Source organism: Zootoca vivipara, chromosome Z2, assembly GCF_965207765.1.
Source record: "Zootoca vivipara chromosome Z2, rZooViv2.hap1.1, whole genome shotgun sequence".
NCBI classification, from domain to species: Eukaryota; Metazoa; Chordata; class Lepidosauria; order Squamata; family Lacertidae; genus Zootoca; species Zootoca vivipara.
Window position 1 is genome coordinate 40,165,154 of NC_142585.1, and position 26,488 is coordinate 40,191,641.

At 45.8% G+C, this 26,488-nt stretch overlaps 1 protein-coding gene across 1 annotated transcript; it reads left to right on the forward strand.

Annotated features, from left to right (window-relative positions):
- The first annotated feature begins 1,214 nt into the window (after positions 1 to 1,214).
- On the forward strand, positions 1,215 to 25,869 carry LOC118084099 (stomatin). The gene is made up of 7 exons (XM_035113400.3): positions 1,215 to 1,334; positions 10,355 to 10,458; positions 11,409 to 11,481; positions 12,954 to 13,036; positions 18,842 to 19,045; positions 19,998 to 20,132; positions 23,393 to 25,869. Exons 1-7 carry the CDS (start codon positions 1,280 to 1,282, stop codon positions 23,585 to 23,587), a joined length of 849 nt encoding a protein of 282 aa, XP_034969291.1. The 5' UTR covers positions 1,215 to 1,279; the 3' UTR covers positions 23,588 to 25,869.
- Positions 25,870 to 26,488: the final 619 nt, after the last annotated feature.

A 26,488-nucleotide genomic window follows, 5' to 3' on the forward strand; every position in this document is an offset into this window, starting at 1 on the left:
ACTCATCATGTCTTATTTCTGTTCAGACATGCATAGATTGTGCCACAGTTCTCCACAACCTCTCCTACCACAACTTAAACCTTATTTATTGTTAAACCCAAAGAAGCTGTGGAGACAGATCTGCAATATTTAGTCAATTGATCAGTAAAATGAAACTATTTAAAAAAATAAACAACAGCACCAGTTTGGATCGACTTAAAGAGTGTCCTGCATGAATTAGCTAGCCAGTAGGATTTTTGTTTTTGAGTGTTTTTGCCCTGCCGCTGCGACGTGTCTGCTCCAGGCAAGGGCGTACCCACCATGCGGCAAGTTAGGGCAGCTGCCCTACTCTAGAAGCAGAGCTGGTGGGCAGAGGCGGAGCACAGCCCGGCGGAGCGCGAGTTCGCCATTCCCGCCGCACCGCGCCGCACCCTCCCTCCAGCTCCCCGGCGCGCCCTCAGGCAAGGCCAAGCGCGGCGGGGAACCAGGGAGCGCGGCGCGGTGGGCGGGAACACCGAACTCGCGCTCCGCTGGGCTGGGCTCCGCCTCCGCCCACCAGCCCTGCTGCTAGGGAGGGGCACAGCCCGGCGGAGCGCGAGTTCGCCGTTCCTGCCCGCCGCGCTGCGCCCTCCCTCCAGCTCCCCGTCGCGCCCTCTGGCAAGGCCAAGCGCGGCGGGGAACCAGAGAGCGCGGCGCGGCGGGCAGGAACGCTGAACTCACGCTCCGCTGGGCTGGGCTCCGCCTCCGCCCACCAGCCCTGCTTCTAGGGAGGGGCACAGCCCGGCGGAGCGCGAGTTCGCTGTTCCCGCCCACTTTGTGGCCCCTCCCCTTCCGTGCCTTGGCCCCTCCCCTTGCCCCCCCCTAGTTTTGATCCTGGGTACGCCCATGGCTCCAGGCGTGAGGACGGAGAAAGATGTGACTTCCAGATATAAATATATACTTTTTTGGACTACAATTCCCATCATCCCCAATCGTTGGCCATGCTGGCTGGGGCTGATGGCAGCTGGCGTCCAAAAACATCTGCAGGCCCGCCGATGCCCCTGTCTCTGATCTACTCAGAGGAAAAGCCAGTTGTGGAATTCTCTGGCGAGCGCGTACAGAAAACTGCAGCCTTAGACAACTGCAAAGCATTGTGCAAAGGGAGGGGGCGGGACTTGATGATGTCCGGGGCGGGCGGAGAAGAAGCGAGGCCGCCCACTCGAATCAAACCCGGCTGCTGAAGAGCCGCAGACCCCACAGATACCTTCTGTTGAAACGGGTAGCCGCCTCGTTTGGGAAGCTGGCTGCGTCGGTGGGAGTCATGGAGGACGCGGAGAAAGGCGCTCGCGGCAAGCGGGAGACCATCAAGATCGGAGGTGAGACGAGAGGAGGCTTGCAATGTTGGGGCAGCCCTATCCTTCCTTCTTTCTTTTTTGGTCGAGGCTGGGGGTACGAGCAGAACTGGGGAAAGAAAAGGCAGACAGCCTGGTTCTACTCAGACTAGTCAGACCGACTGAAATGGACAGACATGACGAACTTTGGGTCCATTAATATAACTGGGCTTACACTAAGTAAAACCTGGTTGGCTACATACCTGTTGCTTTCGAGCATGCACAGAGTGTGCCTGTTTCAGCTTCCGATAATCACATCCCAAAATGAGCACTTAAAAAAACCTGGAGGTTTTGAGATAGGGGCGTGCGATTTCCGTTTAGGGAAGGCTCTGTCTAAGCTACGGCGTCTGACGGTCGGAGTCTTGCTCTCTGTGGTGAAACACAGGAAACGCTGAGAGCCTCTGAGAATGTAGAAAGGGATTTCTTTGCTTTCCTCTGGAGGGAGTTTATGTGGGTGGGTGTGGATGGGTGCACGCCTGCGGTGAAGGGACTCCTTGGCCTCTCATTGCAGGAGGGTTCCGGGTCTTTTGCAGGAGTTTGAATCTTCAGAATGAGCCTGGGGTGTGCTACCTGCTGGAAAATGGATAAGGCGTGTAGCAGGAGTTGAGGTTCATGGACTGTTGGCGTGCGAAGCCTGGAATTTCACTCTCCCTGAGGCCTGATTTTTTAAGTTTGTGGAAGGGGTTTTGCGTGGAGGGGGCTACTATCTTAGGGACTGGAAACTTGATTTCAGCTCAGTAATGCTCAGATTGTGGTCAGACTTTCATATGATAAACTTATTAAGCAGCCCGTAATCTGCCTTTGCTTTGCGAAATGTCTCTTAGCTCCTTCTACAACTAAAATTTGCATTGACTCTTTACAGAAGCAAAGCTCAAAGCTATGTATACTTAAGATGAAATTAATCCCCTGGAGAATTTCTAGAACTATGCCAACCTTTACATACATCCAGGGACAAATTTGTTTACCCTACTAGAATGTTGCTGTTACCTACTATCTTGGTGATTGGCTACCCGATGGGTTAGAAAGCAAAACAGTTATTAACTCCTCCCCCCCCCCAAGAACTTTATTTTAATAAACAGGATGAAAGATGGGTTGATAATGTGCCTTGGGTACAATTAAATTTCAGTTTGGAGAGTCTTCCTCTGAGAGTGGTGGTATAACAGCTGTTGATAGATTTTATCTCAATGAAGTCATTCAATCCTTTTTTAAAGCCACCCAAGTAGATGGTCATCACTGCCTCATGTGGGAGTGAGTTCCATAGTTTAACTATGTACTGCCTGAATAAAAGCTTTCTTTTATATGTCCTGAATCTTTCAGCATTGTGCTTCTCATTGGGTGTCCACAAGTTATAGAGTTACAACAGACATTTCTCTCCACATCTCACATAATTTTATAAACTTATATTGTCTCACTTCTTACACACTTTTTCTCTAAACTAAATAATCCCAAATGCTGCAGTCTTTCCTCATAGGAGAAGTTGTTTCATTCCCTTGATAATTTCCTTTTCTGAAACTTTTCCAACTCTCCAAAACCTGTCAATACATGAGCTTGTCAATACTGAGCTAATTCAAAATCTAAGCTGAAGGGATTTTTGCAAACTGAATAGTAAATATCACTTATGGTAAAGTGATACTGTTAGCTACTCAGATGTCTTCAGTACTGGACATGACTGTAGTTATTACAGCTGTCACAAACCAGTTACTCCCACTGTATTAATGCTCACATTGTGTAATATCATGGTATATAATCTGAGCCAAGGAGGAGAGTTAATTCCTTTAATTGTATATGAACCTTAAATATTCTTTTAAAAGTAAGCTCATATACAGCATAAGGAACTGGAGCCTGTTAGCCTTTCAGCAGTATCCAGCCCTTTGCAGGATCAATGGCTTTTGATCCAAGTTCCTGGTCACAATCATAGCTTTTGACAATCTTAAGAAGAAAAACTTGATGAGAGACACTAAGCATTTCTTGTAAATGCATATCATGTGCTAGGAACAATTGTGAAGTAGCAAGATTTCCTGTTATTCTCTGCCTGCAGTTATGTGGTTCAAGAACCACACATCTATGTATATTTTGCACACATGTAAAAAATAAAAGACTATCCCATTTCAAGTAAAGGTAAAGGGACCCCTGACCATTAGGTCCAGTCGTGAGCGACTCTGGGGTTGCGGCGCTCATCTCGCGTTATTGGCCGAGGGAGCCGGCGTACAGCTTCCAGGTCATGTGGCCAGCATGACTAAGCCGCTTCTGGCGAACCAGAGCAGTGCACGGAAACGCCGTTTACCTTCCCACTGTAGTGGTACCTATTTATCTACTTGTACTTTGAGGTACTTTCGAACTGCTTGGTTGGCAGGAGCAGGGACCAAGCAACGGGAGCTCACCCCGTCACGGGGATTTGAACTGCCAACCTTCTGATCTGTACCCGCACTGTGGTACATTTCAAGTACTTGGGGCTCTAAATATTATCAGTACTTGGCTCTAAATATTACCAGTTATAAATAATCAGGATGCCCAGTTATTGAGAGTTAAGTTGGAGTCTCCAGTTCTTCTAGTATGAACAGATCACATGGTGCTGGGAAAACTTTGGAGACCGATTTTACCAGGTACAAAGAAAACAAAAACATTCTTCCAGGTAGATGCATATTCTCACAAAGTATCAAGTTTCAAGGACATGGGTAGGCAAACTAAGGCCCGGGGGCTGGATCCGGCCCAATCACCTTCTAAATCTGGCCCGTGGATGGTCCGGGAATCTGCATGTTTTTACATGAGTAGAATGTGTCCTTTTATTTAAAATGCATCTCTGGGTTGTTTGTGGGGCATAGGAATTCATTCATCCCCCCCACAATATAGTCCGGGCCCCCACAAGGTCTGAGGAGCAATCGACTGGCCCCCTGCTGAAAAAATTTGCTGACTCCTGTTCTAGGAGGTGAATCTATTTAAAAATGAGTTCATACCCATCACATTAACAATCTTGTATGAAAGTCTCAAGGGCAATGGAAAAGCTCTAGAGAACATTCAAGAACAATCGAAACCAGTTTGCTTTGGACATTTTGCTCAAAGGCAACATCTTGGGAATCAAGTCTCATTGGTACTCTTTGGGTGTCCCAATAGGGAGGGGGTAGGCTGAGGGGGAGGGGAAGCAGTCTTCTTTGCCCCAACCTAATCCTCAGTGAATATTAGGGGCTAAGGTTGACTCTGATAAGTATAAAAGGCTACACCTCCTAGAATCTTGATGCTTACAGTCATAGGACCAGCAGCCACCACATTTTAAAGCCATTGAGCTCAGTGCTGAATGGCAGCAGCTCCCTAGTATTTCAGTCAGGATTCTCTCCCAACCCTACCAGGAGATGCAGAACCTGGGATCTTTTGCATATAATGCAGGTGCTCTAGGGCTGATGAGCTACAGCCCTTTCCCAAACATCAGCAAGTGGAATGGGTCAAGGTCAGGGTGACCGCCTGCAGGCACAGATGTTGTCTTTTGCCCACTCATGGGCCGCCCTAAGCAATGCCCACCTCCCCCTAAGCCAGGGGTCAGCAAACCTTTTCAGTAGGGGGCCAGTCCACTGTCCCTCAGACCTTGTGGCAGGCCGGACTATATTTTGAGGGGGGAAATATGAACGGTTTTCGCCTGCCCGCAAAGAGGCCTGCTGCTGCTGCTTCTTCCCGAGAGGCACCGCGAAGAAGAAGGCAGAGCCGCCCACCAACCTGCAAGTGGCGGCCGTGGCCACCGCAATGACCCCCCCCTGAACACCATGGGAGGAATGAAGGAGGGAGAGAGGGAGGTGGCGACGAAGAAAGCGTGCAAGGAAGCGGCACGGAGAAGGAAGGAAGGGCAGAGTGAGGGAGAAGGAGTAGGAGGAAAATGCAGTAGCAGCCAGTGTCACATGCCCCCCTTCACAGCGCTGCCCTGATGAGGTGGGCGAGCCGACTCCTGCCGTCAACGGCACCTGGCATGGGACAAGATTGCTCCATCCCTGAAGAGAAAAGCACCGCCGTGTGAGGGAGGGGGAGGGAAAGAACGTGCACACTGGCGATCCATGTGGCCATTCCTGGACCGGATCTAGAAGGCTATTGGGCCTGATCTGGCCCATGGACCTTAGTTTGCCGACCCATGCCCTAAGCCAGGCACCCCTTCAACCCTACAACTCCCATGATCCCTAGCTAACAGGACCAGTGGTCAGGGATGGTGGAAATTGTAGTCCAAAACATCTGGAGGGCCGAAGGTTGGGGATGCCTGCCCTAAGCCCTACTGCCCATCTGGCTGTGTTTGGGGGAAGGGGAAACCCCGAGATTTATGGGTGCTGCTGGTGCCCGTTTCCCCAGAATGCTGTCTGTAGCATGAGCAGAGAATGCAAACAGAAGAGAAGTGGAGCAGGAGCAGAGTTTGGTTTCATTCCTCCTGGTTTGCAATGCTGCAAAAATGATACCTTGCAGTTTGTTGCTGCCTCTTGCAAAAGTCCAGTGGAAAGGAAAGACACCCCCACCCCCCAGTAAAGACTCCCTCAATGCAATCTGAGTTCCTTTTCTCATTCCTGGCATTGGAATTTTGCAACAACCCAAGCTGCAGAACTGAAAACGCCTCTTCTCCTTTGTTGTATAATATCTTTTGTAAAGAAAAAGAGATGTGTGTTCAGTATGAGCTAGTGCCTGGTGAGGGTTGCTAGGAAGTCAAGAGCTGCAACCAATTTGTTCTGGTTTTCTTCCTGTCCACTTCTTCTTTTGCAAAGATTCTATGGACACTTAAGCATTGCACTTGTGCAATACTTACAGTAGTAGCACATAACTAAACTGAAAAGTGTATTGGGCCCAGCTGTACAGTATTATGTCAGTATTATGCTGCTTTTAACCATCATGGCTCCCCCTAAAGCATTCTGGGGGCTGTAGTTTGTTAAGAGTTCTAAGGAGACCTCTGTTCCCCCTAACAGAGCTACAGTTATCAGAGTAGTTTAACGATCAGTCCCTCTTTGCAGGGAATCCTGGAAATTATAGCTCTGTGAGGGGGAATGGGGGTGTCCTAAGAAATCTCGGGGGGGGGGGCACTTGGTAGAATGTACTTTCTTTATTCAGTGATTTGACACCTTGACTTAAAAGACAGAAAGTGATGAAGATGGATGTTATCATGGACTGAGTAATCATATTTTCTTTCTGGAAAATCAGAAGTGTTTCTTTTGTATCGTTGGCTAATGCTTTTCTTCTCTCCCCCCCCCCCTCCAAATTTTATTATTCTGTTTCTTAGTCTTTCCTTTCTTTATTGCTGTTGTCCCTTCTTTTCTTTCTTCTGGTTTTACTTATTCAAGTTGTATCTTCTGTAGTCGTAATTTTACTGTTTTACGGGAAAATCTTAATAAAAGATCTTAAACAAAAGTCAGGGAGACAGATCTAAATCTAGGCAAGCAACAGGCATTCTTGTAGTTCTTAGATGCAAACCAGCTTAGCAAAAGCACTTGGGGGAACTGCAAAGCAGGATCAGGGAGGGTTGTGAGAGAGCAGGTGTAGCATGGGAAGAGATCAGCGATCCCTGGTGGGTTGCTGTTGCTCCTGGAATCTCATTTGAACCTTGCCCTTTATCCATTTGGGTTTACTTGGTAATAATAATAATAATAATAATAATAATAAATAATGTGTGGTATGTTAATTTTACATATACAGTGGTACCTCTACTTACGAATTTAATGCGTTCCGAAAGCACATTTGTAAGTCGAAAAAAATTGTAAGTCGAATCCCATAGGAATGCATTGCGAGAAAAAATTCGTAAGTCGAATCCCATAGGAATGCATTTGGAGAAAAAATTCATAAGTCGAAGCAACCCTATCTAAAAATTCGTAAGTATAAAAAATCCTATCTAAACCGCATCCAAGATGGCAGACGGAGCTCTGTTTGTAAGTAGAAACATTCGTAAGTAGAGGTATTCGTAAGCAGAGGTACCACTGTATATAATGCCCCCAAACACAGTTTGCCAGGAAAAATTGAAGTGAAATATTTGATAGGGTGTGTCTTATGTGTGGATTCAGTAAATGGCTCTTATTGTTTACACACCCACCAAACTTACCACATTTTTGCATCATTGTTTGTGGCTCATACTCAATCATGGTTCAGAGTTGGGGGACCTGTGACCCTTCAGCTCCAACCAGCATGGCCAAGTGTCAAGGATGATGGGAGCTCTAGTCCAGCAACATCTGGAAGATCAGGGGTGTATTGAGCCTTGCAGCACCACTGGGCTTGGGTTGGCAGACTTGGATTGAGGAAGAGGAGGAAATGAGGGTGGGGGTTGAACGGTGGGAGATCTGGGTTGATCTGCCCTGACCAGACTGCTGTGCCTCCCCCACTTCCTGTGGAGCAGAGAGACTCAATGAAGGCTGGGGAGGCTTTGATAACAAAGAATCTGAAGAAGTGTGCATGCACAATAAAGCTAATAATAATAATAATAATAATAATAATAATAATAATAATAATAATAATTTATTTTTTATACCCTGCCCATCTGGCTGAGTTTCCCCAGTCACTCTGGGCGGCTTCCAACAGAACATTAAAATGCAATAATCTATTAAACATTAAAAGCTTCCCTAAACAGGGCTGCCTTCAGATGTCTTCTAAAAGACATCTATGACACAAAGACATCTATGACATACCAATGACAAACTTAGTTGGTCTCTAAAGTGCTACTGGAAGGATTTTTTAAATTTTGTTTTGACTACATCAGACCAACATGGCTATCTACCTGTAACTTTGATAACCAAGGTGTGACAAAAGTGTGCAGTCTCGTTATCTAGAACGAGATGCCGCCCTCACTGTGGAGGCAGACAACCACACCCCAAAAGCACATACTGTACACCTGTAGTCCCATAATTCTTACAAAGTGAGACAGTCTCGAGAATGAGGCTGCACTGTCTTGTCTTTAAGAGCTTGATGGGCAGGCCACGTACTGTACTGGGAACTTATTGCAGGGAAATCTACAGTTCTGAATTTCTTGCCCTTGCTCCTGAACCCCTGGCTCCAGAACCCCAAGCCTGCACTTTTACTTACCTTACTTTTACTTTCAAGTAAGACACGGGTGGTGCTGTGGGTTAAACCACTGAGCCTAGGGTTTGCTGATCAGAAGGTCAGTGGTTCGAATCCCCGCGACGGGGTGAGCTCCCATTGCTCGGTCCCAGCTCCTGCCAACCTAGCAGTTCGAAAGCACGTCAAAGTGCAAGTAGATAAATAGGTACCACTACAGCGGGAAGGTAAAACGGCGTTTCCATGCACTGCTCTGGTTTGCCAGCTTTGTCATGCTGGCCACATGACCTGGAAGCTGTTTGCTGGCTCCCTTGGCCAATAACGTGAGATGAGCACCGCAACCCCAGAGTCGGTCACAACTGGACCTAATGGTCAAGGGTCCCTTTACCCTTTTAAGAGCCTCCACTTGTGTCTTTTTGGGGTGGGAGGCTGGACAAAAAGGGTTCCCTACACTTGGCTTAGGTATTCATGTGGAATACGTTAACCATGGTTAGAGGGAAACAACCCCTGGTTAAGCATTTGGTCTGCAGAAGCCTTGGGAATGAGAGGAAATAAATATTCTTCCCCATCTCCACAGTACTCCCAGAGAAAACATGGGAGAAAATTACTTTTCTGTGCAATGCTGGATGGAATGCTTGATCTAGTTGAGCAGTAGAAGGCAAATACGCCTTACTGCATATTTGATTCCCTTTTCCTGTAACTGAATCCAAGGCCAGGAAAGATCTCCATGTGAATTCTGTGTCACATTCCTGAATATGATCTCATGTTCCTTTTTTAGATGCAACATTTCATTTTTTGGGCAGTCACCCAAATTCTCTGGGAGGGGGATACAATAAAGAGTGATTATGATGGTAATAGACTCCATATGCACTATCACCCCCCTTTAAAGAGCCATGTTTCCCCCCCCCAGGTAATCCTGTAGTTTGTTTAGGGTGCTGGGAGTTGCTAGAAGACTCCTTCATTTACAGGGCTACAATTCCCAGAGTTCCTTGGGAAGAGGGATTAACACATGCAGGGATGACTAGAAATATCATGCGGCTCAATTTTGCTTCTCACGGTTTCTCAAGTTTCCAAGTTTAAATCCATTTCTCTACATTTTTGCAACAAATGGCATGTTTTTAAAAAGAAAAATCCTCATGAAAATTTGCCAGCATTTTTGTGCAAATGTGCCATAAGAAATCCATTTTGTGTGTGTGTATGTGTGCAGTTTTGACTAAGGTACACATTTTTTTTTGCAAGCAGTTTTCCCTTTTTTTGCAAGCAGTTTTCATTTTCATGAATGTGTGCCCTGATGCACTTTTTGTGAACAGTGGTTAGAGTAGTGCACTGCAAAAATTGAAGAAGTGTGAATTTCTGGCTAGATTGCATTTACCTCTGGTTGGGCTGTGGCACGGAGCAGGTGTGAGCTGCAGCCAAATTTGACTTCCTGCATCCTATAAAGATGCCATGTCTATGTCTGAACAGCAAGGGAGATCATTGGTCATTGATCATTGGTCATTGATCATTGGTCATGTTCCTTGTACAAATCCTCTCATGTTTTACCACTCCTGACTTCGCAAGGGCTAGGACTGACAACGGAGAACAATGCACCTTGAATTGATTCATCTGGTATTAGGCAGGAAAAGGGCTTTCTTTGTGGTGGCACCTATGGCATTATGGAATTATGGAACAGTTTCTTCTTAGAGATTCACCTTCAGTGATATGTCCCTGACAGTAGTCAGATACATTCTCGTTCTAGATGCAATGATCAGTTTTGTTACTGATTATTGGCTACTTATGATGTGTCTATTCGAAGTTTTCTTGCTTGACAGTTTGTGCATCATTTTGATACATTTTGTTAAAAGCAATAAGAAATCTTTAAATAAAATGAAACTTTGAAGGGATTCTGCTCATGTATTTGTTCCAGAATTGCAAATTAGGTTAAAATGCAAACATAACTGAATTTCTCCCTCTTCCACAGAAGCAATAGAGGCCCATTTAATGCACTTTTTTTCTCCCTTTTCTTCCAGAGGGCTCTGAAGGAAGCATTGGGGTCTGCGGGTGGATCCTGGTTATGGTGTCGTTCTTTTTGATTACCATCACTTTCCCAATATCCATCTGGATGTGCATAAAGGTAAAAGAATAGTTGGTTGGAAAGCAGTTGTGACCTAGGATTCCTTCCCCACTCTAAACAGGAGCAGCGACTGTAGGTTGTAGCTGACCTTAGATTCATAGAACTGTAGAGCTGGAAGCGACCCCAAGGGGCATGTAGTCTGGACCCTGCAATGCAGGAATCACAGCTAAAGAATCCCTTACAGATGGCCATTCAACCTTTGCTTAAAAACCTCCAATGAAGGCAGATTTCACAACCTTCTGAGGGAGTCCACTCCTTAAATGGCTATTCTTGCAGAAAAGAACTTCAGAGGGAGACTGCATTATGAGGCCACCAGGTTACAATTAATCAAGAGGTTCACTAGTGAACTGAATCTGGACAAAAATAAAACCCCAGCAACCCACAGTGTGTATTAATTGGTTTGTCAATGCCAGGCTGCCTGTGATGTCAACAATTAGGTTTTTTTGTGTGCATAACGTAATTATCATAATCTGTACTTTACCGTATTTTTCATTTCCTTCTCACTTCACTGTTTACATTTCTGATCCCCTGACTCCTTAACCATGTGCATATATTCACCTGTAACTCACTATAAGACTTCATGCATCTGATGAAGGTGTCTGTAGTCCTGAAAAGCTCATGCAATAAAGAAATGTGTCAAGTCTTTAAAGTGCCACAAGCTTCTTTGTCAAGAAATTCCTGATCTCGTGAAGCACAGATTTTCTATGAAAAGGATCAGGGTAGTCCGTTCCTCCTTCAGCTTGATAGGAAGAGCACGAAGTTGCAGCCTCTCTACGTAGTTGCAGAATCTTATGCCTTATTTTGTCCCCTTAAAAAAGCTGCTCTTCTTATCTGGAATGCGCTAATTATGAATGTGGCCAAAATAGCATCAAGGATAGCCTGAAATGTGCAGAATGAAAGGGAACAAAACCACTGAAAGGGAACAAAACCACTTTCCCCCCTCATTGCAGATTGTCAAGGAATATGAGCGAGCCATCATATTTAGGCTTGGACGTATCATAAAAGGAGGTGCAAAGGGGCCAGGTGAGTATTTGCTGTTACGGTCTGTCTTGCCAAAGGCAAGGGGGTTCTTTCTGTGGGATTGTATTAGACAGCATGTGGATAATAGATAAGAATATACCACCCCAAGCAAGCAATACCTCTTTTCAGCTGCTGGGAGCTTGGACCCCAGCTGTAGCCAGCCACCAAGTGACATAGTACCCCAGGAGAAGTCACACAATTTAACAACATTAAGCAGTTTAGTAAGGCTAACTGCTGCCTAGGGGAGTCCTCATATTGGTGGCTTGAAGGAGCAATTGTGTCAGGCCACTCACCTGTACAGAGTATCTTCTGGTGTGTTTCCCATACATGGTCCCACATGTGGCTGAATTTCCATGTGGCTGGTCAGCTGCATTGGGGCTGGAGAACTGATGGTGCCCTCCCCTAGGTCTCTGGCCACACTGGCTGCTGAGAGTCCAATTTCCAGGGATCATGGGAGTTGCAGTCTAAACCACTGGGCTTGCCGATCGGAAGGTCGGTGGTTTGAATCCCCGCGACGGGGTGAGCTCCCGTTGCTCGGTCCCAGCTCCTGCCCACCTAGCAGTTCAAAAGCACGTCAAAGTGCAAGTAGATAAATAGGTACCACTCCAGCGGGTAAAGTTAACGGCGTTTCCGTGCTCTGCTCTGGTTTCGCCAGAAGCAGCTTAGTCATGCTGGTCACATGACCCAGAAAAAGTGTCTGCGGATAAATGCCGGCTCTCTCGGCCAGTAAAGTGAGATGAGCGCCGCAACCCCAGAGTCGTCTGTGACTGGACTTAACTGTCAGGGGTCCTTTACTTTTACCTTACCATCTGGAGCACCTCAGGTTCCCAACCCGGGTGATGTGGTGGTAGTGGTTCTCTCTCTTTCTCTGTGTGTAAAGCAATAGTCCTCTTTTCCCCACCCTTTTTTTATTATTACCTGGAGCAGTTGAGACCCAAGAACCATGCAGATAGTTTGTTCCCCTCAAAGAGCCTTTTACCTTGCACCTCTTGGGACGGAGCTGCTAATTTGTACTAGATTTCCTTCTTTACTCTTCACTAATCCTCCAGCGTTGCAAGTGGAGCTGGGGTCACAGGGGGTGGGTAGACTAAGAGAGGTACCAGGAGCTGAATTGCAGTATTTCTCCCATTTGAATTGTGAAAAGTGTATTGATGCACTTCTCCCTTTAACAGCGAAGATTATATACATAACTGTTTAAAAGTGAAGTGTTTTTTTAATCCTTTCCTTTTTTTCTACCCCTTTTCTTCATGAGAAGTGATTCATGGAGAATCCATGTGCTTTAAGTGTATGGTGCGGATGTGCTCTGTCCCTATACTGCATGCATTTGCACCAAGACCAGTGCCTGGTGCAATGCCACTGAACTGACTTTGTCCCATGAACTTCAGTATATCTTCTGACCCCTTCCTTGGACATGTAGAGCAGTTAATGTCCTAGAGTTGTTGTGTCCAACAATTGCACTCTTTATTTCCCAACAGGTCTGTTTTTCGTATTGCCCTGCACAGACAGCTTTATCAAAGTGGACATGAGGACCATATCATTTGATATACCGCCACAGGAAGTGAGTATTCCCTTTCCTTGACTTCTTTCTGCTCTGCCCCCTACTGAATACTGGATATAAATAGGCTAGTCAAGTCCCCCCCCCACCTCCACCCCATGGATTTCTCGCACCCGCTGCTCCTCTTTCATGGTCTCAAATTTCAGGCAAGAGACATTCCCAGTCCTACTTGGAGATGCCATTGGGAATCAAACACAGGGTGCTCTTCATGCAAAGCAGGTGCTCTACTGCCAGACTACAGCACTTCCCCTTAAATATAAAGTAATATTCTAGTTCTCAAAGGGATGAATTAAATAGGAACATAGGAAACTATATTCTTCTGAGTTAGACCATTGGTCTATCTAGTTCAGTATTATCAACACTCTCCAGGGTTTCCTACAGGAGACATTCAGCGAGGGAGTCTTTCCTAGCCCTAACTGGAGATGCCAGGGACTGGAGCCAAGAACTTCTGCATGCAGAGCAAGTGCTCTGACACTGAGTATTTGTGGCCCTTCTGGTTCTTACTTTGTCTCTGCCACCAGTTCCCTCGCTGCTGTGACTCTCAGCAATCTGTCTGCAAGATGAATAGTACCTTACACTTCAGGGCTCAAATATATAGCTAACATGTCATCTAGCATGTCATACAGTGAGACAGTCTCTGCCTTGGCTTCTGTCAAAGCAGACCGTTTGGAATGGGTTTTGGTTTTGTTCTAGGCAGCCGCCTGCCACTTATCCTGCAATGACTTTCCCCCCTGGCAGTAACTGTTGTGGAACTGGCTCGGAATGAATTGCTTAGGAACCTAATAATCATCATTAGGCTTAATGTGTTTGCTGCCGGGAATGTACCCTTACTGAGCCTCCTCCCCACCCCTCATTTCCTCCTGGCTTTTCTGTAATTCAATTCAGTTGTGCCTGCAGTTTTGTAAGCAATGGGGATGCAGGGTATTTATTTCATTAGGTAGGGGTGGGTTTCTTTTACTTGGGTTTTTTTTTTGCCTCCTTAATTGAAAGTTAATGCTGTTGTCAAGGTGCTGGAAAACCCCAGGGTACAGTTCTGCGGCAGAGCAGGGTAACCTTGGCTGCCTGGGGTCAGTGCGACCTTCCAGGACTCTCAGAACTCTTCTGAAACCACACGTTCTTCCCTCAGGCCACACCCATCACCTGTCTTGCTTTGCACCCTCCTTGAGTCATTTTGTGTGGTTGGAATGCATCCTGGAACTCTTGGTTCAGCCTCTTGGTCTTCTGGATAGAGGCTAGAGCCTCTATCCTCTCTCTCTCTCTCTCTCTCTCTCTCTCTCTCTCTCTCTCTCTCTCTCTCTCTCTCTCTCTCTCTCTCTCTCTCTCAACTAGCTCCACCCACTTTTGCCTCTGGCCCCACCCACCACTGGAATGTGGCTCCTGGAATGTTGTCCGGAAGCAGATGCGGCCCTCAGGCTGGAAATGTTTCTGCACCCCTGAACTAAGAGTTGCTGAGTTGTTAAAACATCTTTAGGGAGGGACTGATGAGGGAGTGGGTGGAGGGGGAAAAAAACCCAATCAGCCTAGTAAGGACTGAGCATGCTTAGTGACCAGAGAATGCTGGCTGACTGTTGCAGGGAGGTGTAAAACTACTAGTTTGGAGGCGGAATATAAAGGAGTATCGTGGAGGAGGGCATGACTGACTGACTGACTGGAACAGGAGCACCCCATGCTGCAACATTTGGTTGCAGATCCCATTCGTATATGTCTATCCATCAATCCTAATGCAATCCACTTAGCATTTGAGATCCTGCTTCTGTCTTTTCAGCCTACGTAAGTAGGATGGGCAGTCATGACAAACAGAGTCTTCTTTGGAGTGGCACTAATCCCATGGAATGCCCTCCTTAGGGAAGCTCACCTAGCCCCTTCACTGTATGCCAGTGGTGGCCAAACTTGGCCCTCCAGATGCTTTGGGACCACAATTTCCAACATCCCTGACCAATAGTTCTCTTAGCTAGGGATGATGGGAGTTGTAGTCCCAAAACATCAGGAGGGCCGAGTTTGGCCACCACTGCTGTATGCCTTCTGGTGTCTCCATGAGTCCTGTGAGATTTGTTAAAGACACTAATGGGCGATGGCTGGGTTTTCTGCCAGAGAAAACCCATTCCATGCCTAATTTTATAAACTTCTATCATGTCTCTTGAAGCTCGCCTTTTCTGTAAACTAAAAAAGCTCCTTTGATCCTCCTCCTTTCTTCTTCACTGTTTTCATGATCCTCTGTTCTTTTGATGACTTTTGCCCAGTTGTTTGATGATTTTGCGTGTCTGCTGCTGCTTTTAATTATTTTCCCATTTCCATAGGATCTGTGTTTTCATGCTACAATTTGTTTCAGTTGCTCTGGTTTCTTTCCAGAAGAGGATGGCAGCTCATTCATAAACCATCTTAAGATTTCTAGGGGCTGAACAAAGATTAAGAAAACCAGGCAGCCCTTTGATGACAGCTTCCAATAAAACAGAGATGATACCAAAGGAAAAAGGAAGGCAGGAAGAGATAAGGAAAACAAGCAAATTCAGGCACTCCAGCTTCATTGTTAACATAAAGCTAAACTCCCAGTTTGCATGCTATATGACAGACAAGAGAAAGCTCACACAACATATACTTAAACCACAGAATTCACTGCCACTAGCGCCCAATCCACACTATACATTTAAATACTATTATACCACTTTAAACAGTTGTGGCTTCCTGAACTGCAGTTTGTTAAGGATGCTGAAGGTTGCTAGGCAGTCCCCATTCCCCTCAGAAAGCTACAGTTCCCAGCATTCCCTGGGAAAGGGGACTGGCTGTTAAACCATGGGAATTGTGTGATGGGGAAATAGAGGTCACCTATCAACTGCCAACGCTCTTGACAAACACTGAGGACTAGTAAGCTACTTGCGGGGCTGCTGTATTAATCTCATTGGCTCCTCAATAAGAGGGTCATGTCTCGCTTAGTAAAGCTGAGGGCAGCACGGGTTTTTCTGTGTATTGCAGAAGCCAATTAAAGGAGCTGTTGGCTTGTAATTACCTTGCTTGCATTACTTATAATAGAAACGTCTGTGGCTGTGGCTGCAAAGACATTACACAGATCTCTGTTAGGACTTGATTCTAAATAACATTAACATTAATATAATCACAGCCATTCCACTTGGAGATGTTCTATGTTCCACCCACACCCACACTAATCTTCTGGATGCCAGTTGTTGAGAATCCCAAGTGGAGAGAGCTGCTGTTACACTTGGGTCCTGCCTCTGGGCTTCCTGCTCAGGTACCTGGTTGGCCGCTGTGAGGACAGGATGCTGGGATTCAATGGGCCATTGGCCTGATCCATTGGCCTGATGTTCTTAGAGAGGACTCTGCTTCAGCTGCAGTACTGTCACTGAGAAAGTGCAGGGGATGATGAGTGGGAACACACTCCTGTTTCTCATCTCTGCAGTCTCAGTAAAAGGAGCAGTAATATCCCTGGTCATTTCAAAGGTGACATGGAACTCTATTCTGTTGAAAATCACTGAGTCTCTTTAAGAAACGATTAGATGTGTGAGGCTTTCTTCGGCTTTGTGCACACACTATACCTTCAAAGCACATTTGAAGCACATTCTTTCTCTCAGAGAATTCTGGGCACTGTAGTCGAGCCTTCCCAGAGTTAAACTTCCCAGCAACCCTTAACAAACTACAGTTCCCAGAATTCCTTGAAGGGGAATAATGCATTTAAAATGTGCTTTAAAAGTGTAATGTATACACAGCCTCAATGACATTCAGTTTTGCTTCTCTCTCTTTACTCTCACACCAGTGGTCCATCTAGCTTAACAACTTCTGATAAGTTTACCTACAAGATCGCCTCACCACACATGTGCCCACTCAACCTCTTTGATTGGTGGAATTGGCACTACTACTGGTACCACATAATGCCCATTCTGCATTTGTAAGGATGCAATCATTAAGTCTGACAGCACCTGCATTTTGGAACTTCCTGCCTACTGATATCAAGCAGGTGCATTCACTTTACTATTTTCGGTGCCTGCTAAAAATTCTTGCTTAGACAAGCCTGCCCACATGCTTGCCTTACCCAGTGTTGAGGGTATCCAATGCTAGTCCTATTCAGAGTAGACTTATTAAAATGGATGAGCCATACTAACATAGATGCATGAACATCAATAGGTCTATTCTGAGTAAAACTCAGTTGGCTAAAACCCATTGTGTTTATGTTTTTTCAAGATAAGGTAAAGCGCTTGGGGACCTCTTTGTAACAAGCAGCCTACAAGTCTAATTAATAATGTAAATAATATTGGCCAGTGCAAGGTTTTCCACCTTCTCTTCCTGTTCCCTTCTTTGTGTTTGTCTTATTAGATTGTACATCTGCAGGCTCAGAGCTGCAATGTTGATGTACAGCACAGGAGATGCGCTACATTGTGTAGGAAGCTTGCTGGACATCCCTCAGTGAGCAAATCCATAGAGGCAGATGCTTTCCTGCAGGACAGCTTATCCCATAATGCCAATCCTATCCTGTGGTATTCAGCCTCTCAGGGGGAGTTGGGGTGTGTTCGAAAGTGTGATGGTGAGGCATCGCTGCATGCAGATGAGATAGTCAACCCTGGGCAAAGTTCTCTGTAAACCTCTTGGAATTAATTGCTGTGTTTCCTCAAATGGTTTTTCTTTCTTAATTTGCATGCTTTCCCTCCCTTGAAGCTGTGTGAAAATCTTTCAGCAAAGCAATTTTCTCTAATAGAATATGATGATTTTATAAAACGATATAGGCTGTGAATGCCTTGGGGCAGGTATCCTTCCCACACCCTTCTGGTTTCTGGTAACTCCTTAATGTGCTACGCGTGTGGTTGGCGCTATATAATTAGTGAAAGGCACACTCTGGAATTTGCTGCATCTTCCTTGTTACAGGGCTGCTACAAACATGGCACATTGGCACGGCCTGAGGCAGTTGGGTGCCAGTGTGTGCCAAAAGCTGGCATTTCCCAGGTTATTTGCTGCCACAACACCTGCCCCTTCCCATTATCAAGGGAATTGGGAATATACACACCCAGGCAACCAGTGTCTTGAGTCCTGGCAGTGTATACCCCATCGGTAGCTGTAGCTGGATTCAAACCTAGCAGATGCCATGAGAGAAGTGATGTGCTGAACAACTTGGCAGTGGGGGGGGGGGAGGGTTGAAAGCATCATATTCTATTAATACTACCTTTTGGTATTTCAAAAATCACTTGTGCTTTCTGCGAATCTACCAAAGATCAGCACGTAAAAGGAAAAGAATCAGGGACCTTATCTGGTGTCTGCATAAGGCAGAGTGCTACCCAAAAAAGCATGGTGCCATGGAATAGAAGTCAGTATAGAGCAGGCATCCCCAAATTGCGGCCCTCCAGATGTTTTGGCCTACAACTCCCATGATCCCTAGCTAACAGGAACAGTAGTCGGGGAAGATGGGAATTGTAGTCCAAAACATCTGGAGAGCGAAAGTTTGGGGATGCCTGGTATAGAGCTTTCTCAGTGTTCTGTGACCTTAGTGTTAAAAGGTGGCTTCTCCAATGACTTAGCCAGGTGCAGAATACCTATTGCAAGCCCACCATGGCACAGTCGGAGAAATGAGCAAATGCACAAAATGAACAACCCACACACATGGTGTCTGAAATAGGAAACTTGAAAAGAAGCACCTTTGTGACTGTCAGGTAGCAGATGGTCTGATCATGACTGCCTAATTAGCAGCATGCTACTTGTGGCAACTCTTTGTGGTTATGTTTTTGATGCATGAGTGACTTGAAGGTTCTTTTTGTAATTCTTCTGTTCCACATTTCTCTCTTCTCACCCCTCCCCCTGTTTCCGCCCTAGATTCTTACCAAAGATTCAGTGACAGTTAATGTGGATGGTGTGGTTTATTACCGAGTTCAGAATGCCACCCTTGCTGTTGCCAACATCACCAATGCAGACTCAGCCACTCGGCTCCTGGCTCAGACCACGTTGAGGAATGTTCTTGGGACCAAGAACCTCTCTCAGATCCTCTCTGACCGGGAGGAAATTGCACACAGCATGCAGGTACAGCAACAAAGCAATGTTGAGCTGCATCCCCGTGGGGGGTGGGGAGTTGTTGAGAAACATACCACTGTTTAGATTGATGAATTTTTTATTTTTTATTTTTTGCACCAGCCCCTAAATTTTGCAATTTAAATATACAATGCAAAAATCCAGTGGAAGCTGGTCCTTTAGGGTAAGTGGGGCACTGCCCCACCAGTTCTAATCTGCCCTCAGCCAACCCCCAACCCCTGCCTGCCTTCTTCCTTATGACCAGTTCAGGGGGTGTGGCACTGCCTATAGCTCCCTCGACTTTAGTCTCAGACCACATTCACAGCATGCTTTTAAAGCCCCACAGTACCTATTTAAATATTCATGGCATTCCTAAAGGATTATGGGAGCTGTAGTTTGTTAAGAGTCCAGGTGGCGCTGTGGTTAAACCACTGAGCCTAGGGCTTGCTGATCAGAAGGTCGGCGGTTCGAATCCCTGTGACGGGGTGAGCTCCCGTTGCTTGGTCCCAGCTCCTGCCAACCTAGCAGTTCGAAAGCACGTCAAAATGCAAGTAGATAAATAGGAACCGCTACAGCGGGAAGGTAAACGGTGTTTCCATGTGCTGCTCTGGTTTGCCAGAAGCGGCTTTGTCATGCTGGCCACATGACCTGGAAGCTGTACGCCGGCTCCCTCGGCCAATAATGCAAGATGAGCGCGCAACCCCAGAGTCGGTCACGACTGGACCTAATGGTCAGGGGTCCCTTTACCTTTACCTTTTATCTTTCAATGAAAGCTCAGAGTCCGGGTCACCTGCCAGCTAAAAGGACAACAAGGAAGGATATTTAACACCTTGCACCTCAAAGGTTGTTCATTTGTCTGTTGAGACTTGTTTAAACCACCAGTCACCTCTGTTTGATCAGCTTGACATCTTTGCACAATACCTTGATGTGTGACATGCTTTCCTGCACGTTCCCTTTTAAACAGGCCACACTAGATGATGCCACAGATGACTGGGGCATAAAGGTGGAGCGGGTAGAGATCAAAGATGTGAAGCTGCCCATCCAACTGCAGAGAGCCATGGCTGCTGAAGCAGAAGCTACCCGGGAAGCAAGAGCAAAGGTAAGGAGCTCTCCTGATTTAGTTAGCTGCTGACTTTCAAAGGAGATCCATCACCCAGATCAGGGATGGGGATCCTGCGGGCCTTCTGTTGTTGTTGGACTACACACCCCATCATCACTGACCATTAGAAATGCTGGCATAAACCAACTTGCTGGCTATACTTCCTATTAAACCAGCTTTTCCTGACCTGGTGCACTGCAAATGCTGTTGGACTACAACTCCCATCATGCCTGACCATTGGCCATGCTGGCTGGAGCTGATGGGAGTTGGAATCCCCCAGCTTCTGGAGGGTCACAGGTTCCCCATCCACGACCCAGAAGATGATGGAGCAGTACAAGGAAACAAAGACCATTATTTGACCCTGGGGTTTATGTCTTGGAAATGAGCATAATTATTCCTCCCCCCAACAACTTAAACATGCCAAGCAAATGCTCTCCCACTGAGCTACAGCCCTTCCTGTAGCTTTCACATAATCCAAATTTCAAGTGAATATTGAACCGCTTCAGATAGTCATGTTTCCTTTAATAATAATAAATTTTAATAATGTTATTATTTATACCCTGCCCATCTGACTGGGTTGCCCCAGCCACTCTGGGCTGCTTTGATGGGAGCACTTGTTTTTCTCCACAGTGATATAAGATGACTCAGGTATTTGTTGTACAAACACTGGCTCCAGAGGTCTCATTATCTTTATTTCCCCATAGCAGTGAATCCTTTGCATTGCATTTACATAACAAAACGAAAACAGAGTTTGTGCCAAAACTCAGTCGGAGGGCGTTCCTTCCTTCTGCATCGCAGGTTTTCAAACTTCACTGAAGTGTCTCAGCAAGTTTTCCTGGGGTGTTTAAGAAATTCAAGCAGCAGAAGGCAACCTCCCACAAGAAACAACTTGTTACATAGGAAGCGGCCTTATACTGAGTCAGACCAGTGGTCCATCTAATTGGGTACTGGCTACACTGACTTTCGTCAGGGTTTCAGGCAGGAGTCTCTCCCAGTCCTGCCTGGAAATGACTGAGATCAATCTTCTGTATGCAAAGCAGATGCCCTGCCCCTGAGCTACAACATCGAAAGCTGCCTTATACCAGCAGCTCATCTTGCTTAGTGTTGTCTATCTATGCTTATTGGCACTGACTCTCCAGGGTTTCTGATGGGACATATCCTTTCTTCCCTGGAGATGCCAGGGATTAAATCTGCAACCTTCTGCATGCAAAGAATATGTTCTACTCACAGAGCTGCAGCCTTTCCCAAAGGTCTTGTTTTCTGCTGTTGTGTCCTACATAAGGAGGAAATTGGGGCTGATACCTGAAAGTCCTGCTGAGCACTCTGTCTAAACTGGATGCTGTAAGATGGGCAAATGCCAGTTTTGTTTTGTTTTCTCATTTTCCTGCTCTTAAATTCAGGTCTCCATATTTCCACATCATTCTGATTTTTTTAAAAGTGGAAATTCACCTGCATTTTAATATGCATCTTCTCCTATTATAATGCATTTTTGTAAGCTGTTTCTACAATATATGCAATTTTCTACACATTAGTTGGTTGGAGAACTGCATTGCTAAATTTGGAGAAATGCAAATTTTAAAGAATGGCTGTGGTTTGGTTCACATATTGTTTTGGAAAGTGCAAATTAGATTGGCTCTCCTGTAAACCAAATTGAATTTCTCCCTCATCCCTACATAGTTCACTTCCAGGGGGCTCTGCAACTTTGCAGGGACTCTGTAGCACACAAGGATTCTCTGGCCGCAGAAAGCTTTTGAAAAGCACCGTTCTGTCTGAAGCCACATCCACATGCCACTTTAAACAATCATGGCTTTCCCCCAAAGAATTGCGAGACCTGTAGTTCACTAAGGGTGCTGAGAGTTGCTAGGACCAACTATTCCCCTCTCACAGCTCCAATTCCCAGAGTTTCCTGCAAAGAGGGGTTGACTGTTAAAGCATACTGGGAATTGTAGCTCTGGGAGGGGAATAAGGGTCTCTTAACAACTTTCAGCACCCTTAACAGGCAGCAGCTTTCAGAATTTTTTTGGGGGGGGGAAGTCATGACTACTTAAAGTGGTTTCATGGTGCTTTAAATATATGGTGTAAATGTGGCCTTTGTGTTCAACAACTGGACTGGCTGGTGGCCCATTCTGCAGGCAGACATAGAGTTTGGATGCCTTTCTGCACCTCTGTTCCTTTGGCTGATTTGCTCTTCCTATATTCTTGGCTTAACACCGCTGGGTCCATGTGCTGCTCCTCCCGAGAGGATGACAAACTTCCTGTGACGATCTCTTCCTTTTCTGAAAGAACAGTTGGTTAAGCAAGGAGGATTCTGTTTGTGGCCTTGAACATGAAGGCCACAAGTCCTCTAGCCTACAAATGTTGTTGTTTTCTTTTACTAAGGCTGGGTCCACACCATAGATTTTGAGCACATTCAAAACACATTCCTCCCTCCCCAAAGAATCCTGGGAACTGTACTTTGTTAAGGATGCTGGAAATTGTAGTTCTATGAGGGGGAAACTACAGTTTCCAGTATTCTTTGGGAAGAAGTCACGTGCTTTAAATGCATGGTGTGTATGCAGCCTAGAGCTGAAATATTTACCTGACTCATTTAATTAATCAAAACATTCTTGTTTGATCATTGCAAAATTTGAGGAAGGGGTGAATTCCCTATTGTGGGATAAAGCCATTTCCCCTTTAGAGTGGTTGTGTTCTGTCATTTGCATACTATTTTTTTTTAATTGACTTAAGACTGCATTCCTAACCCCACACACCTGAGAGTAAGCCCAACTGAATTCAGCAGGACTGACTTTTGAGCAGACATGGAGTTTTACCCAATGAAGTCCTGTCCAAAGTAGAATCATTGGAAGTCTACGGTATGTACCCACATTACTCATGGCCGTCAGTTTCAGCAGGTCTACTCTGTGTAGGAGTAACGTTGGATACTGAGACTTAAGGAGGAGGAAGCTCGCAGCCAGGGCTACCATCTGGACTGGTGGTTAAGAAGGCACGTGGCAGGAGCTAGCCAAGGGCAGGTGTTGGGGCAGTGCCCCATTTGCCCCAGTGGATGTGCCTTCATTGCAAGGAGCTCGAGGTGGTGTGCTTTGCTCTTCCTGTCCTCATTTTACCCTCACAACAGCCCTGTAAGGGTCACTCAGTGGGCTTCATAGCTGCACCCAGGTCCTGGTCTGACACTCCAACCACCACACCACACTCTCTGAACCTTATGCAGTTTTGTCTGTGTTCAAAACATCTTGCTGGACCTGTGCCTCTCTCCATTCCAGGTCATCGCAGCAGAGGGCGAGATGAATGCCTCAAGAGCCCTCAAGGAAGCCTCAATTGTCATCACAGAGTCTCCTGCAGCTCTCCAGCTCCGCTACCTGCAGACCCTGACCACGATCGCTGCCGAGAAGAACTCCACCATTGTATTCCCGCTGCCCATAGATATGCTGCAAGGCATTGTGGGAAGGAGGAGCTGAGGGTGCTGATGGGAAGCCAGGTGTATCGAAAAGCGTGAGGCATTGTGGGGGAGAGAGAGGGGTGATGATTTCAGCGCGACCTTCGTGTCTGTTTCTTGTGACTCTCATAAGCTCAGATACTTTTTTGTGTTTCATCCAAACAAATTTTCTGCTTTCAACATAGGTGGCCACCTCCGAAAACTCATTCTTCCCTCTCTGTTGCCCCTTCTTATTGATGAGAGAGGTTCGGAGGATCTGCATCTCCCAGAAAATTAGAGAGGAGGTTTTTTTTCTCAGCTACCATATGGAGCTAGGGGTTGCCTTAAAATAACAATGTTTTCCTCCTCTCGCCTGGGAAACTTCTTTCTTGTCAGAGAGCCAGCAGTGGAACTTTCCGCTGCTGTTTCGCTCCAACCAAAGGGACAGAATTAGCACGCTGGAGTTATGGAGACAATATGCTTGTTCGGGTTTCTTTTTATAGGTGTGTTTTTCTAACCTAACACAATTACATTTGCAAACACTTCCCCAATACCTTTTGTACTTTATAAAACGGCACCTATTTTTTCAACACTTTTTTTTAAAAAAAAATAGATTACTATTTTTTGGTTCTGCTTTTAAGAATGTGATCAACTGAAAGTTTGACATTCTACAGCCAGGAGTCTCCCTGTAACTGGAGTCTTTCAGCATTTTAGAATACTTATAATACTTAGAATACTTTTCATTGAATTTTTCCAGAAGGTTAATGTGAAGAACTTTTCCTTTCCCCCACTTTAATGTGAACGACTTTTCCTTTCCACATGATTCTATTATTTTTACTGTTGTTGTTATTATTATTGTTGTTGTTAAATCTCAGCTTTTTTGCTAAAAGCCAGGACTGAAGGTTTCCTGGTATATTTGCATCGTAAGTTTTGTATCCAGTGTGAATCAGAATACTGTAGTAGATTTAATTTCTAACAGACAGCACTGAGGTTAGCTACAATAGTATGGTATTAGCATGGTGTGTGAGCTTTCAATAACAGAAAAACTTGTGAGAAGGGATGGCTATTGTGGTCTTTATGACTTGTATAATAATTCAAAAAGTGGTGACTGCGGTCCACCTCCACCTTGCCTCTGCCTTTAACGTTTATAGAGACAGGAATTCATTAGCTGACGCTGTGTCTCAGCATGGTAACAGGAAGGCTCCATGGGAGCTGAAAAGCACAGGAGCATTGCAGGAAGATGTGGCTGGCATCTCAAATGTGGACATGTGATCAAGTGCCATTGTTGCTATGCAAAGTCTCAAAGCTTTTGCCCCTGGGCCTCTTCATCCCCCATCTGATTTTAGTTGGAGCGGCTGCTTCAGACACTTAATTACAAAGAGGAAAGATAATGTGAGGCTTAGAAACCCTGATCAGCTCTGGCTGCAAAAGGCAGGGCATACTCACCGCTCTGCCGGTAAACAAACACCCACCTACCCCAAAAGGAAAAAGAAACAGGGGAACAATGCCATTTGCCATCCTTACTTGTGTCTGCAGCTGAATTGGTGGTCCGGATTGTTGCTTTTCACATGTGTTGTTAAAAGCAAGCACGGCTGTGGCTGGAACTAGATTTAGTTTGTCAGAAGGAATGAGCAGCATCAGTGCCTTTTCAGTGTGGTGAGTTAAAGGAAGCACAGCGAGGCAGGGATTCAGGGTGGGATGCATGCTGTTTATGTGGCAGCATAACTCCCTAGCATCTTTGACCAGAGCCTGGTCACTACATGCAAGAGAATGGACCATGGCACTTCAGGTTCCATGTGCCTTTTGTACTTCTCCATGTAAAAAGCTCCCTGCGTGCAGAAATCTGGCATAGGAAGGCTTTTGTCCTTGTCGTCCTGGTTTTCTACATGCGGGGAGTCTCTGGTGCAGGGCATCATTTCAAACCAACTACACTTTGCAGCTACACTGCAAAGTGTAGCCAAGGGATGGGGAACCCACATCCTTCCAGACGTTGCTGGACTCCAACTCCCATCAGCCCCTTTCACTTTGGCAGCAGTCAGGGATGATAGGAGCTGCAGCCCAGCAATGGCTGGATGCCCACAGGCTCCCAATCCCCAGTGTGGACCAAGCAGAGGCAAGTGATGGAGTTGCCCCTCCCTCAGAAGGAACGAAAACACAATTTATGCTGAACACCCATCCACCAGAAGTGCAGTTAATATTGTTTGTGAAAATGCTTTCTTTCTCTCTCTTTTTTTTTACCTCTCTCTCCCTATCAAAGTATAAGACTAAGACATATATTCTTTCACATGATTATTGTTATTTTAATAAATAAATATCTTTATTTAATCTGCCGTTGCATTCGATGTTTCTACCCACTACTCGAGAGCATTACTCTGCATTAGTCATACAGCACCACAAAGGTCCCTGCCCAGAGAAACTTGCAGTTTAAAATTTGTAAAACAAACAGTCCCATTGGCCAAGTCAGTGGCCTATCTATTCCAGCATCTTGCTCTCACAGTGGCCAGCCAGAGGCACTGATAGCCACTGAAAGCCTCCATGGATTTGTCGTCTCTTAACCATCCAAGTTGGTGACTATCGCTACATCTAGTGGGAAGGAATTCAATAGTTTGACTGCTTCGTGTGAAGTGCTCTTTCTCTTGTCTGTCCTGAATCTCTCAATATTCAGCTCCATTAGATGACCACAGCTCAAGTGTTATGAGAGAGGGAGAGGCAGCAGGATGGAGGAGAGGGAGAGGGAGAGTGAAAAAGAGAATACAGTGGTACCTCGGTGTAAGTACACAATTGGTTCTGGACGTCTGTACTTAACCTGAAGCGTACTTAACCTGAAGCGAACTTTCCCATTGAAAGTAATGGAAAGTGGATTAATCCGTTCCAGATGGTCCGCGGAGTACTGTACTTAAACTGAAGCGTACTTAACCTGAAGCAAACTTTCCCATTGAAAGTA

Excerpts from the sequence above, each read along its gene's own strand:
- LOC118084099 (XM_035113400.3), top strand. The coding sequence starts at position 1,280 with ATGGAGGACGCGGAGAAAGGCGCTCGCGGCAAGCGGGAGACCATCAAG. Across the intron at positions 11,482-12,953 it reads AGGAGGTGCAAAGGGGCCAG|GTCTGTTTTTCGTATTGCCC; the intron begins GTGAGTATTTGC and ends ATTTCCCAACAG. Across the intron at positions 13,037-18,841 it reads TTGATATACCGCCACAGGAA|ATTCTTACCAAAGATTCAGT; the intron begins GTGAGTATTCCC and ends TTTCCGCCCTAG.